The 13,059-nt window shown below is 41.4% G+C and overlaps 2 protein-coding genes across 3 annotated transcripts; both read left to right on the top strand.

Annotated features, from left to right (window-relative positions):
• Positions 1-861: 861 nt before the first annotated feature.
• On the top strand, positions 862-12,963 carry LOC117606893 (BTB/POZ domain-containing protein 9). 2 transcript variants are annotated; one of them, XM_034329909.2, is made up of 10 exons: positions 862-1,283; positions 3,265-3,485; positions 8,226-8,346; positions 8,713-8,878; positions 11,276-11,469; positions 11,687-11,904; positions 11,967-12,149; positions 12,220-12,298; positions 12,358-12,536; positions 12,625-12,963. In XM_034329909.2, exons 2-10 carry the CDS (start codon positions 3,289-3,291, stop codon positions 12,824-12,826), a joined length of 1,539 nt encoding a protein of 512 aa, XP_034185800.1. In that variant the 5' UTR covers positions 862-1,283; positions 3,265-3,288; the 3' UTR covers positions 12,827-12,963. The 2 variants fall into 2 exon arrangements, with proteins under 2 accessions (XP_034185800.1, XP_034185801.1); XM_034329910.2 differs by having other exon boundaries at positions 863-1,283; positions 11,687-11,856.
• On the top strand, positions 9,856-11,085 carry LOC117606895 (Small ribonucleoprotein particle protein SmE). The gene has a single exon (XM_034329912.2). It carries the CDS (start codon positions 10,315-10,317, stop codon positions 10,597-10,599), a length of 285 nt encoding a protein of 94 aa, XP_034185803.1. The 5' UTR covers positions 9,856-10,314; the 3' UTR covers positions 10,600-11,085.
• Positions 12,964-13,059: the final 96 nt, after the last annotated feature.

Here is a 13,059-nt window from a genome sequence, read left to right as displayed (position 1 = left end):
GAAGCACCGCATTGCGGCAGTATCGCTCAACCGAGCAAAACCACGGAAGTCCGTCTGGAAAACAAGGGACGAGAGGAGTAGAAGATGGACGAGCAAGTGGTCTTGCCTTTGCTACGATTTAAGAAGAACAAAGGGAGGAATGCGGATAAGATATGCGACGCTAGAAGATCGCTGGCGGTCTGAAACACGCAAAAATGTCGGATCCTGTCGATGAAGGGGGGCCGAGTTAATACGTTAACCGACGTGGCCATCGATGGCCAGTGTTTCAAATTTTCTATCCTCGAATAATGAATAAAAGAAGAGAATAGATCATCTTCGAATAGCTTCGGTAATATGCTAATAACAGAAGGTGACAAACTTTGAATTTAAAAAATTAATCCATCGAATTGTTAATAATTAATGTTCCAGCGTGTCAGAAGCATTTTTCCACATCATCATTCGAAATTGATGACCCTCGGTATTTTGGATGGGTTAAATTGTATAAAATATAACGTTTCTCGTCATTTCAATGAATTTTTCATCGACAGCGCCGTTCAGACGAGCCCGATTGTTGATTCATCATAAGTTCGTGAAATATTCGTTATCAGCGAATTTGCTTGAGAACAATGAGAAATATTATGAACTAGTTCTAGGAAAGTGTAACGTTTCCGAGTTAAGCCTATCGACGTATAAATGGGCCTTTAGACGAGCATTCGTTGCTAGCTGGAATGAGGCAACGCGTGTATCCTTTTTGATCGTGTGATCGGTGCTCCAGAGAGGATCTGGCAACAACGGCTGGAGAAGGAGTGATCTTGCAGGAGCATTGGCCACGCGAGAACGAGAAGAAAGGAAGGGAAGCGGCCACGGTCGAAAGAGGTGCGAGCACACCTGAGGGAACGATAGAACGAGACGGTAAGAAGGAGCTACGAAGACGGCGGGTACAGAGCAGGCCTGGTCCAGCTCTCGTAAAACTCGTCTCGTGCCTGAGAAATAGCTGGTGTTGAACTTGCCAACTTCCGGCCGAAAGGCAGTCGCTCTTCATCCGCGTTCGCTGATTTTTTTCATATCGATCCTCTCTACACGCGGTGATCCTCGCGGGAGTACGTTCGCGTTCTGGAGCAACCAATACCACCGGATTACTTTTCAGAGGACAATGTTTCGCCCCGTGAGAGTGTAATATGCCGTGGATCGGTTAGAAGATGCAGTGTTTCGCGTGTAAAGCCAACGCTCCTCCACGTGTGCCATCGCGGCTCCTTTAGACGCTCTTCGACGTTTCTTGGAATAATCGCGTCACGTCTTCGAAGGTAAGAGCTTCTGAAACGCGGAATCACGATCGTCAGGTGAGTTTCCTTTGCCTCGACAACCTAAAGTTCGTGGAATCTCGAAGCGATCGACAGCGACAGTGTTTGGTAACGAGCATTCCAGAGTGTAGACGGTTGTTTATTTATTTGAAGAATGATATTGAACGTATAAGCGAATTCAAATCAGAGCTGATGAGCTATCGTAGTTGTAGCTGATACGCGGATTCGCGATAATCATTCGTCAAAGTACCTTCGAAAGTATACAAATATTTAATATAATTGTGTGAAATCGTTACTGTGATAATAATACTTGTGATTAATTCTTTGAATAAGACAAAATCGTACGCAATCCTATTTATTTCGTTCTCAGTGAATCTAGTTTAGTATTTAGTTAAATTACTCGTAATTAGGTAAGTGAGATGACAGATCATTATAGAAATTCATACATCATTCAGGTAAGGGTGACTTGGCACCCAAGTGTCCAATGATAAGATCAAATTCATTAAACACTCGCGAATGCAATACAAAAGTTACATTTCACGATACTTGAATATTATTTTGTGTATAAGTACTCAGATTATACAAACTGGTTTCGAAGCCCAGGATGAGTACCTATAGGGTTCGAGAAAGTACTTATAAGTACTTTATCGTTCGAAGGAATCTTGAACCGTGAAAGTTTCATGTGTCCATTTCTACCGCTGTAATCAATGTGTTAAGAAGTTTCAATCCATCTTATCTAGGTTTGAATCTACTTGAAAGCATTGCTTCAAAGTATTCATGAACTGTGCGAAGCTATCGATTCGAACCTACTTGCAATGTACTTAGATCCCATCTCTATCCGTAATACGTGTTTTTCATGCCCGAATCAATAACTAATGACGGGGCTAGCAATCACTTTGAATATACAGGGTGTTGGAAAAAAATGTATTAAAAGGAAGAAAACTGGAAAATTGAATTTTCAATTTGTAGCATTTTTTAAATTATTACGCTTCTTGCCTTTTTTGATTTTGAATAATTTATTACGAAAATAATTCTAAATTGTACAAGAAATTTGCAGCAGAATGTATGAAATATCCATAGCTATCGGTAACTTGTCGAAATGGGAAGCAAAGGCAGCCACGACATCCCGGTCGTTAATTCATTTTTTAACGCGCAACCTGCTCAGTCGGGAATAAACAGAAGCTTCGTCGGATGGCTTTTTAATGGAAACTCGTTGTCGAAGCGGGGAAATCAAAGAGGGCAAATGACCGGCGATCGCGTGCCCTCCCGATCGACGCGTTCGAAAACAACAAAACGCGAACTAATTAAAAGGGAATCAACCAACCGCCCTGACACAAAATCTCCGCGTCGATCGACCGACCGGCGAAGAGCGAGCGAGAAAGGGACGGTGCGAGGGAGAGCCAAGCGACGACGCGACGCGGTGCAAATCAAATATTAATCGCGCAATTAGCGCCGATTGTGCGTTAATCGGTTTTGCTTTTTTTCCACGCCTGGTTTGTCGCTGCTGTTACAGGCTCGCGATTCGCGGATGCCACCGGAAAGCGTTCGAGACGATGACACACGCGAACCGCCATTCGCGCATCCCGTCATCAGTCACGGGTTTATTCCTGTTTGCGGCCCCATTAATTTCGGATTATCGCGAATTGCTTGTATCACCGGCTGCGCATACTCTCGCGATCGGTACCACCATTGCTGAACGGAAGGATGTCTTTAAAGAGGAGGATTCGATAACTGCTGCTGACTTAATCGATTCTTTGACACGATTGAAAATGAAGAAAATTTGATTAATGATTGAGAATTCTATTAAAATTAAACGTCTTCGCTTAGGGATTATCAAGTATTCATAGAAATATTAAACTGTCAACAGCTACCGAATTAGCCTCGATATTCAAACCAGATGCTCTCTCACAAACTAGAAGAACCCCCTGGATAACATACATGTGACTTCGTTAAATAATTTCTTTTTTCTTTGTTTCCCACGCAGTTGGTGATTTCGAATTCATAGATCATGGGAACTAGAGCAGTCGCCGTGGGGGCGGCACCAGGAGCAGCAGGGGTATCCGGCGAAGCAGGCTTAGCCGGTGTACCGAGACTTTTGGAGGACCTGGCCCGACTTTCCGAGGACAAAGATACAGCTGACATAGTATTCCTTCTAGGACGGGACGAAACGCCGGTGTACGCTCACAGAATTATCTTAAAAGCAAGGTCAGTACCCGATGCATTACGATGCTCACAGTCTAATGCTGAATGACAATTAGGTCCGGTCAATGGTCAGATTTTTACGAGTGCCTATGGTTACCTTTAAGTAACGAAATGGTTGAAACAATTTCATGACTAGAAATCGAAAAACATAGAAGTTTGATATCGTTAATATTTTTATCATCTTTGATGGAGGTGCAGAAATGTGGACCCTACAACTGCTAAGGGGGTAAATTTACGACTACTAACCTGGCATTACCATAATTTACCAGCCTGCATCGATGTCCTCGCCGAATGGATATTCCACGCGAGGGGCACACAATGAGACAATTTATACTATTTCCTTTTCCTCGTCGATATCATTCAACGCCTCTGGGGACGGGAACAGGTTCGACGCGTTCCCACGAATAGACAGCAAGCGAAGTCAGAAATTTTATTACCGCGAGCAGCGCGCCGCGGGACCGGATTAATTAATTGTTAATCGTAATTTTTATTAAAACCGCCACGTCGATGCGTCTCATCGATCGATTCGCAGCCAAGCAGGATTCCCTCGGGGACAGGGGAAAAGGTATCGAAAGGATGCGTGAAATCACGCGGGAGACGAACGAGTCGAGAAACTCGCGCGTTTTCCGCGGTTACTCGTGAAAAACGGGACGTCGTGTTATCGAGACAACGGGCCTCGACGTCTTCCAGAAAAATTGCGGAATTTATCGTTGAAACGTGACGCATTATGCTGTCTCATTCTCCAGACACGAGAACAAATCTGCTGGAAAATACACTACCAACCAAAGATTTAAAATCTTCGCGTAAAATTTACCGGAAAATTTATTATTTTTGTGTGAAAAATTAAATATCTAATGGAGATTACTTTACAAATTTTTTCGCGATAGTGTTTTCTTGCTTACGAGCACCGTAACTTGTCGTTTATCCGACAGGCCCGAGGGAACTCGCTTCGCTGTAACCGCGTTAAGAAACTTTTCTCTCGAACGGCAGAGATAAAATGGCCGGGCTTAAAGTTCCCGCCGGAATTGCAAACGAACGCAACGGCAAGGAAATGATAACTTCGTTAAATTTCCAAAGTCACCGACGATCCTGTAGATATACATAATTTACCTATACCCTCTCCGTTGCCCTTTACCTTCTGTTCCCCTGTTCGTCTCGCAAGAAAAGGGAAAGACTAGCCAAGCGGAAGGGTACTCGACTCGCGAAACACCGGTTCGATCAGCGAAAACTCTATGAAAATTCTTGGTCGAACAGGCGTACTCGCGGTAGACAGGAAAAGGTAGAGAGGGAGAGAGAAAAATGGAATTGCCAAGTCATCAAAGTTTCCTCCATCGCGGAAAGTCCGCGGCGGCGATGAATTTTAATTAAGAGGAGCTCCCGATTGTTACGGCGAAATGAATCGATTGAACGTTCTAATTAGTTGGACAATAAGAGAAAAGCAGCCTATTCGAGGATTCAGTCTCGGCTAGTGGCCGCGTTTTAACTCCACGGAATTCTAATTGTCGTTAGGACGATTCCGCGTTGCGTGTTAGGGAGCCAGGCATTCGACGTTCCGTCCGGATAGACTCGATGCTAATTGCAATGTCAATTACGATATTCCCGTGAAACCTTTTGATATCGCGACGCGGAAGGGAGCGTCGTTGGTTCTTTTGTCGTCGTCTCTCTTTTCCATCTCTGGCCTCGGAAAATTAAGTTACGCATGCCGGTGACAGGCGTCCGTAGGAGAAACGAATGGACAATACGCGACCGCACTCGAAACTCTACGCGGTGCTCTTCGGTACGCTGAAAATCCTGACAAAGACCCGGTGACCCCGCCCTTCCTACCCTCTCTCTGCCTCTTGTAATCCTTGTCATTTCGAAACGCGACGCGGACGAGAACGATGCTTGAAAACGGGAGAAAGGAAATTGAAAAAATAAGCTCAGGCTCCGGTGCCGTTCAATGGTACTCGCCAACGTAATCCCTTCGTTACTCGTCCTTTTTATAGGATTCCGCGTTGAATTGACCGCTATTAACACTTCAAGGAGTACTTACGTTACGTCGTGCCTTTGACTCGTCGCTGATACGACTTAACCAGCTAATTCAGCTTTATTGAAAGCAAATTAATTTATACATACAAATACCAAATGATGCCTATTAAAACATCCCTCTTTGAACCTGTCGCCTATTTCGCTGATCCTTATTAGAAAAGAAGAAAATAAATAACATAAACCTTCATATAAGAAAGCTTTAAATTCATCAGAAATTAATATTAGGCTTCCTTAAAACAATTATAAACCTCAAGACCGATCTGTTCTACAAACTTCTTCGTCCCGGGGTGAAAAAGAGCTTCCGATTAAAAAAGGAGCCTTCGTTACCGGCACACTTTCCCTCGGTAATTACGCATTCGACTATACTATACGTTCGAGTCCGGGATCCCGATAATGGACGGTGGAGAGAAGCAGTCGTTTCGATCGGGTACGGGAAACGAGGGAGGTGTGGCGGGAATTTGACTCCTCTGGTGCACCGGAAGCGGAGGCGGTTTTTGCACGGAGATCGACGGAGCCGCTATATAATCGCACACGCTTGGTCGTTAGTAGCGGAGCCCGCGGCGACATTCAACCCTTGCCGGCGTAAAACCAAGCAGCCACGACCCTCGTTTCCCGCCACCGCCTAGCGTCCTCCTACTCTTTACCCCCTAACATCCTCTTTCCACGTCGAGGCTCGTGAACCTACGTTACCACCCCCGTGACACCTCGTCGTCACACCAGACGCGCGGTGCCCTATTCTTTTCTCGGCGTCACTCGCTGATATTTGGTTTTCTTTGATTCCGCTGCGGCGTTCGCCTGTGATTAGGGAAAAGCTTCGCTCCACTACTTTCCTCTCTTCTTTTTCCCACCTTTTTCTCCTTTCTTTTTTACCTCCCTTCTTCTTTCGCCTCTCTACACGCTTCTTGTTCGCGTACCATCCATCACCGCCGAACACCCGCAGGTGTGCCTTGATTTTTCCTCCTAATACTTTCTTCCCCTCTCATTTTCCTTTTTCTTCTCGCCTCTTCGCGCGATCCCCGATATCGCGGCCGGTTCTCTCGAAATTCTTCGCTACGTACGCGTCTTAGATGTTCAGGTGTTAGATCTCGAGAGAAACTTGTTCCTTGCTCGAGTTTCACGGAAACCGACGTTCGAGCGATAATTATATGATGCTATGTGAGAACGAGGAAACCCGGCAAAAAGAGAAATCCTCGATACGTACTCGAATATATTTCCCTCTAATTTGCGGACATAAATACGTGGACTGTCGCTTTGATATTATGCGCAGCCCGCATCGTTTCCGAACTACACCGGAAAGCATAAAGCCCGAGTTTTCCTTCTTCTCTTTTCGATCCGTTAAAAGTCGACCCGTTGCGCGCGAGGCTATATTCGCACCTGTGCGCCTACTACTTCCTCCTCTGCCGTGTTTTTAATTTTTTTGAGCACTAGTTTTCCTCTGTCGACTCGGCAACCATGTTTCATGGGTCGACCATGATTTTTTTTTTTTTTTTTATCCAACTTTCCCGCTCACCCGTCGACGAAGCCGAGCGTTTGTTAACGCGTCGGTTATAATATCAAAGCAGCACGGTGCATGCCTTTTCCATTTGCGCTCGCTCTTTGACGGATTTTCTTTTGATTCGATACGAACGCCCGTGCGAGCTTCCATCCCCTCCTCGCTCCTCCCCTTTGCAACCCCGTGCCACGACCTCCTCTTTCGTTTCTGGCACACGAAATCTTTTTACGTTTCACGATTTAGAACGGTAGGCACTAGAAACCGGGCTGACTTTTGTCACGAGTGTCTTCGAGCATTCGAAAGGCTCGTTTAAGAATTTACGCGCTTTTGCGATCTTCAACTCTCTGACACGTGAAGTATAAGGCACTTTTTTTCTCAACCTCTAAGCAGCGGAGCTGGGTCAATGGTGATCCGAATTTACGAAATACGAAGGTACTTCGATTAGAATTAGGCATTGAGATGTTCAAACGAAAGACTTCCATAGATTAGGAAACGATACCTACTAAATTTTCGAAAAGGAAAATGAAGAGTCTAAAATCAATCGATCGATGGAAAATGGTAGATGAAGAGTTCGAAAAGATCGTTGCAATACACCCCGAAGGATACGCCAGCTTTTACGCGAAAGGACATACGTGAAGTGCATCGACGATTCAGGAATAAAGAAAAGCGTACTGTTCGTTTCTAGACTTGTCGATATTAAAAGCTCACCTTTTGTGTATCTAGTATCGTACGAGGTTGGGAATGGTGTAAGAGAGAAAAGCCGAGATCGAATGTTCTCCCAATGGGTCATGGGGGATCCGCTTTCAGCTATCGGGGTGTCAGTAAAAAATTTCTTCTTCTCGAATTCTGGCGGAGTTTCGCCGTAGGGAGAGAAAAAGGGGTTGAGAAGTGACTGTTCGAAGGTTGCCATTAATTTCTAGAGGAACGTAAAACTAAAGCACGACCGCGTACGTTACGAATACTCTCGTGGCAACGGAGCTTCCTGACGAAGTCAATTAAGCCCTTTTGTAACAAGAAACACTGGCAGAAGTAGAGAAGCGGAGATGACGAAAGGCGAAGTGGTGGGTGTTCGTTAGAGAACGGCCACGCACCCACAGCACATTTACGCTCGCGCGATTCAAAGAGGTGCTCCTCTTTCATTGTCTTCCTCACCCCGCCGTATCCTGTTCGTATCATGCCAATTATTGTCGTTAAGAACCGATGTCGTTCGACTGATTTCTCAGGTGCAAGAACTTCACGGCTGCGAAGAGGATCGGGACACCCGGAAATCCAACGCCAGTGCGTATGCCACACGCTCATTCAGAGACGTTTCGACAGTTCATTCATTACATTTACACGGGCAAGGTATATAGTACTTAAAAATTACAGAGGAAGAGTCTTTTTTTTAAAAACAACATTTCAGTACCAAGTGTTAGAGAATTACTGAACTTTTCTTAAGGCAAATGCATAAGGCAAAATTATGATGTTTTAAAGAAAAAGATATTTTACTTTTTTATAGTAAAAAATTCACAATGTATGTCCTCTATTTCAGTGCTTACATCCATTTATGTCATAACGATAAAACCTTAGAAAAGAGCAAATGCACATTCTTTCTCTGTAGCCCCATTTCTTATAAGTTAAAGAGACGTGTAAAGAAAACCTCTGATAAAAATTTAAACGAAACTTCAGCAAAGAGTATGACCGAGTTTCACTCTCTCAACTTTACTATAGATTATGCTGCAGGACAGTGGCATTTTCGAGATGCTAGGACTCGCTCACGAACTCGGTGTCGAAGAACTTCGAAGGAGTTGCGTGGAACACGTCTCCACTACTCTCAGCCCCGGAAACGCTTGTGCTCTTTTGACTGCGGCTTTGGATGCCCAAGAGCGAGTTCCTAGTAAGTTATTCACGAGATACTATTCAAACTTTATGCGTCGAATGAAATTTTTATTCCCCAACTCGATGCCTTTTGTTAAAATGAAGCAAATCGCGGAATTTCAAATAGATGATGGATATAGGTATCTCCGGTGTATAGATCATATACAGAGATCTATACCACCCACCACTTGTGTATAAACGCTTACGCAGAAAAATTTAAATTAATATTTACTTTATCATTCGCACTGTTCAGTTGTATACTAAAGTTTATAGTATTTAATTATGAAAATGAATGTTACTTTTCCGTAAATTACTTTTGATATTAATATCATCCAAAATATTAACAATATTTTTATGTTTTTAAATTTTATATCAATACAATTTACAAACAGTATGGCTAACGCCATCTACTAGAAAGCGGCACAATTAATGAGATAAAAAATGACTTGTTTTTGCAAAATTAACAATTTTTATGTAAGTATAATATAAATATAATGTTCAAATGTTGTTTGAAATATTTGACAGTCGAAAATGATCAAGTGTTATAGAAAAAGTAAGGAAAGTTTGAATTCACTAGTTCTGGACTTTACTGCTAGAGGGCTATATTACTCTAATCCTCACGAAAATGCAAATGCCTTGATTATCATTTTTAACGCTTTATACAAGTCGTAATGCAATTATATAGTTAGATTAGAAGTCTATAATATTCTTTTCGCTTTAATTAGGCACTAATATTGCTTATCTTGTCAGAAAAATGCAACTTTACAAGACAATAATCTCTTCGTTCAACATTGAAGGACGCTTGTAGTCACATGTTTAAAGTTCGCATTGATATAAAATTTAAGAACATATCAAAGTAAAGCTTGCAGAATATTCGCAGCTTATTAAATTATTTAGCTGCCATCTGCTTTACTTATGGCTTAAAATAATGTAAACTTATCAATATTCCTGATTCGAATTCCTACCTTCAATAGCGTTGTGATATGACGCCAGTTGCAATTGGTACAATATATCGTGACACAAAAATCATGAAGGTGCTCCAGATTCTCCCAACTCGCGGCGCACAAAAACTCATTACGTAAACGAATTATTTTACACTTTGTTTGAACTTGTAATGTAAGCGACATTATTCACACTCGAAACAGCACGCTACAGGAAACCGCCATGAAACTCCAGTGGTACCAATACAAAAGTACTTATTACTACCCATATTTATCAAATATTAGAAAACACAAATTTTAAATTTATTTCGGATCTATATCTTCCCTGTTACCGATTATAATTGTTTTTAAAGAAGGAATAATTTTAAACATATTCGTTGTAAAAAAGTGTGCGAAGTGAAATTTAGGAGCAACAGTTGGTACGACAACGACGCCACATCTTCCGGCGTCCGGCAGTTACGAAGCACGCGATTATTGAGCGTTGCCTGTTAATTTTTTAAAAATCATCACAAAAATGTCATACAAGGGACCACAGAAAGTTCAGAAGGTGATGGTACAACCCATCAACCTTATATTTCGATACTTACAAAACCGTTCACGGGTACAAGTTTGGTTATTTGAAAACATAAATCTACGGATTGAGGGTCATATCGTCGGATTTGATGAATACATGAATTTGGTGCTGGACGATGCGGAGGAATATCATTTGAAGACTAAGAACAGAAAACCACTTGGACGGATCATGTTAAAAGGCGATAACATAACATTAATACAAAATACGAATCCAGGAGGGAATTAGATGTTGAACCATAACCTCGGAGGACGTTCTAGGACGAATAACAAACACGTTGTTTTTTATTTTGTGCAAAGATTACGTGTGTGAAACTCACGTGAATAAACTGTACGCCAAGAGAAGTGACCCGAAAACCCTCAATGTGGAGAACATTTGAATCCATTAGGATAAATAATTATAAATTGATCAGCACAATTTGTAACTGAAAATATCAGTGTCATGTTGAAATGACAGTATTATTCTTCATTAGAAAATGTATTTGTTGTTGTAATTTGGTAATAGAACAATTCTTTCAAAGAATAAAAGCATTCAAGCATTATAAACTGTTTGTAACATGTTTGTATCTTGTTCGACAGAAGACTGTATGTAAATGATATCAAACTGTATTCAGGTTTATACTATTATTTAGTTTTAAAATGAACCCTACATGTAAATATATGATGGAACTGCAAACATAACTAATGTGAATTAAACATACATTGAATAAATATTTTTGAATCAAATCTTACAATTTCTTTTTTATAGTTATATTCCAATATCCTTTGTTACATCTTTATATTCTATTGTTTAACAAAAAGCAGACATAATGTTAGTTTCTCTAAAAGTTAAGTATCATTGTTTATGAGACAACAGTATTTAAGTTAATAAGAAACATTGTTGGTGTTATATTTTTCTGCCATAGGTGGTAAAGGAGCTTGTTCTTCTTTCATCGAGAGATGCTTTACCTACATAGGAGAAAATGCTGTAGACATAGTCAAAACAACAGCATTTTGTAATCTTCCAAAGGATGCATTGGTGAAGCTTATATCTTCAGACTATCTGGGATTGGAGGAAGAAGATGTTTGGAGAGCGGTACTAAACTGGGCTAAATATCAGGTTCTTTTTCCTTGAAACTTCTATTCCGTTTCCGAGTACTTTGATTCCCTTTGAAAACTCCAAGAAGGCTTAACGCTCTGATCGTGCGTATGTCGTACAAGGTCTTAGACCTTATGTCGCATACGATTATTACCGGGTCCTTGGGTCCTTAGGTTCTTGGATCGGAATTTAGAATTACGAGTTAAGGAACGCTTAACCGTACGGACCACGCTCCTAGGCAGGGGTGACGCAGCCTACTCAACACTGGACAGAGGAGGAACGTGTGAGGGTTTGCCAACATTTATCGGGAGTGATAAATCATGTTCGCCTGCTGCTAATCGACAGTCAAGTCTTTGCGGAGGAAGTAGAACCGACGGGAGCGGTGCCTATAGAACTTTCCTTGGAGAGGTACGAATTTTTCAATCCCGATCGATCAAGTGGCTCAAAACCCACAAGGTATGCTTTGCCAGGAAGTTTTGTTTATCCTGGAGGCTTTCGATTCGTACGTCTTGTTTTAGGTATAGGTATGCAGCGCTCCCGAACAAGTATGCAGAAATTTGCGCAGACAAACGGCTACAACCGAGAGTAAGTCCATTACTGTTCCCTGGATCACAAATCTTATCTAGAGATAAGATGGGCTTCCAACGTCTTCTGAATCAGTGGTACGGATCACCGAAACAGACTTGGCGTTTAGTGTACCGGTATGTTTAATGTGCTCAATCAAACTTAATTATATGCTAATGGAGCACGCTCATTATTAATGTGTTCCAGAGCCTCTAGTCATGGTTACTCAGCAGCATCGTTTCACCGGCATTGCGATGGAATTTGCCCAACATACGTAATTGCATTGGTATGTAATTTGAATATTTCATATTATATAAATGGATAAATTTTAAAATAATTCTTTAGGGAACTCGAGGAGAAATTTGTGGGGGTTTCAGTGATGCACCATGGGGCAAGACAAATGCTAAAGGACACTACATCTTTTCAGAAAAAGCTTTCCTGTTTACGTTAACAAACAACCAAGATGTACCTCCAACAAAATACGACATCGTGAAAAAACCTTTCGCAATTTGTTATCACCCAGAGTAAATATCATCATTCCATCTACAAGTATAAAAAAGTACATTAACGTTTAGTAAAATAATATTGTTCTTTTTTTTAATGATATTACAGTATTGGACCAATTTTTGGAGCGGGAGCCGATTTACTCATTTCTAGTAATTGTAACGTGAATATGGAAAGCTATAGTAATCTTCCTCACAGCTATGAAGGTGAACACGCTTCGAATACTCTATTGATGGGAGACTATCATTTCTCTGTAGTAGATTACGAAGTTTTTACCCCTAGCCATCCAGTTCCCAAATCCACTCATTAACAACGTATAAGTATATTTAATTTCACGAGCTTGTACATATACGATCGCATACATTTATAAAAATAATAACTTTCATACAACTTCCGGAAGCTTACTATAGAACTTAAATATATTGTTAAAAGTGAAATTGTTGTTCTGTTTATGTATGAAGTAAATTTTTAATACGCATTGTAATTTTTTATACTATTCATAAATAAAGAATAAATCGTATGTTTTTAGTTGTAATTTATAGT

Source organism: Osmia lignaria, chromosome 2 (genome assembly GCF_051020975.1).
Source record: "Osmia lignaria lignaria isolate PbOS001 chromosome 2, iyOsmLign1, whole genome shotgun sequence".
In the NCBI taxonomy this organism is placed as follows: Eukaryota; Metazoa; Arthropoda; class Insecta; order Hymenoptera; family Megachilidae; genus Osmia; species Osmia lignaria.
The sequence above is the reverse complement of the archived record's forward strand: the minus strand, read 5'-3'. Positions and strand labels throughout refer to the sequence as shown.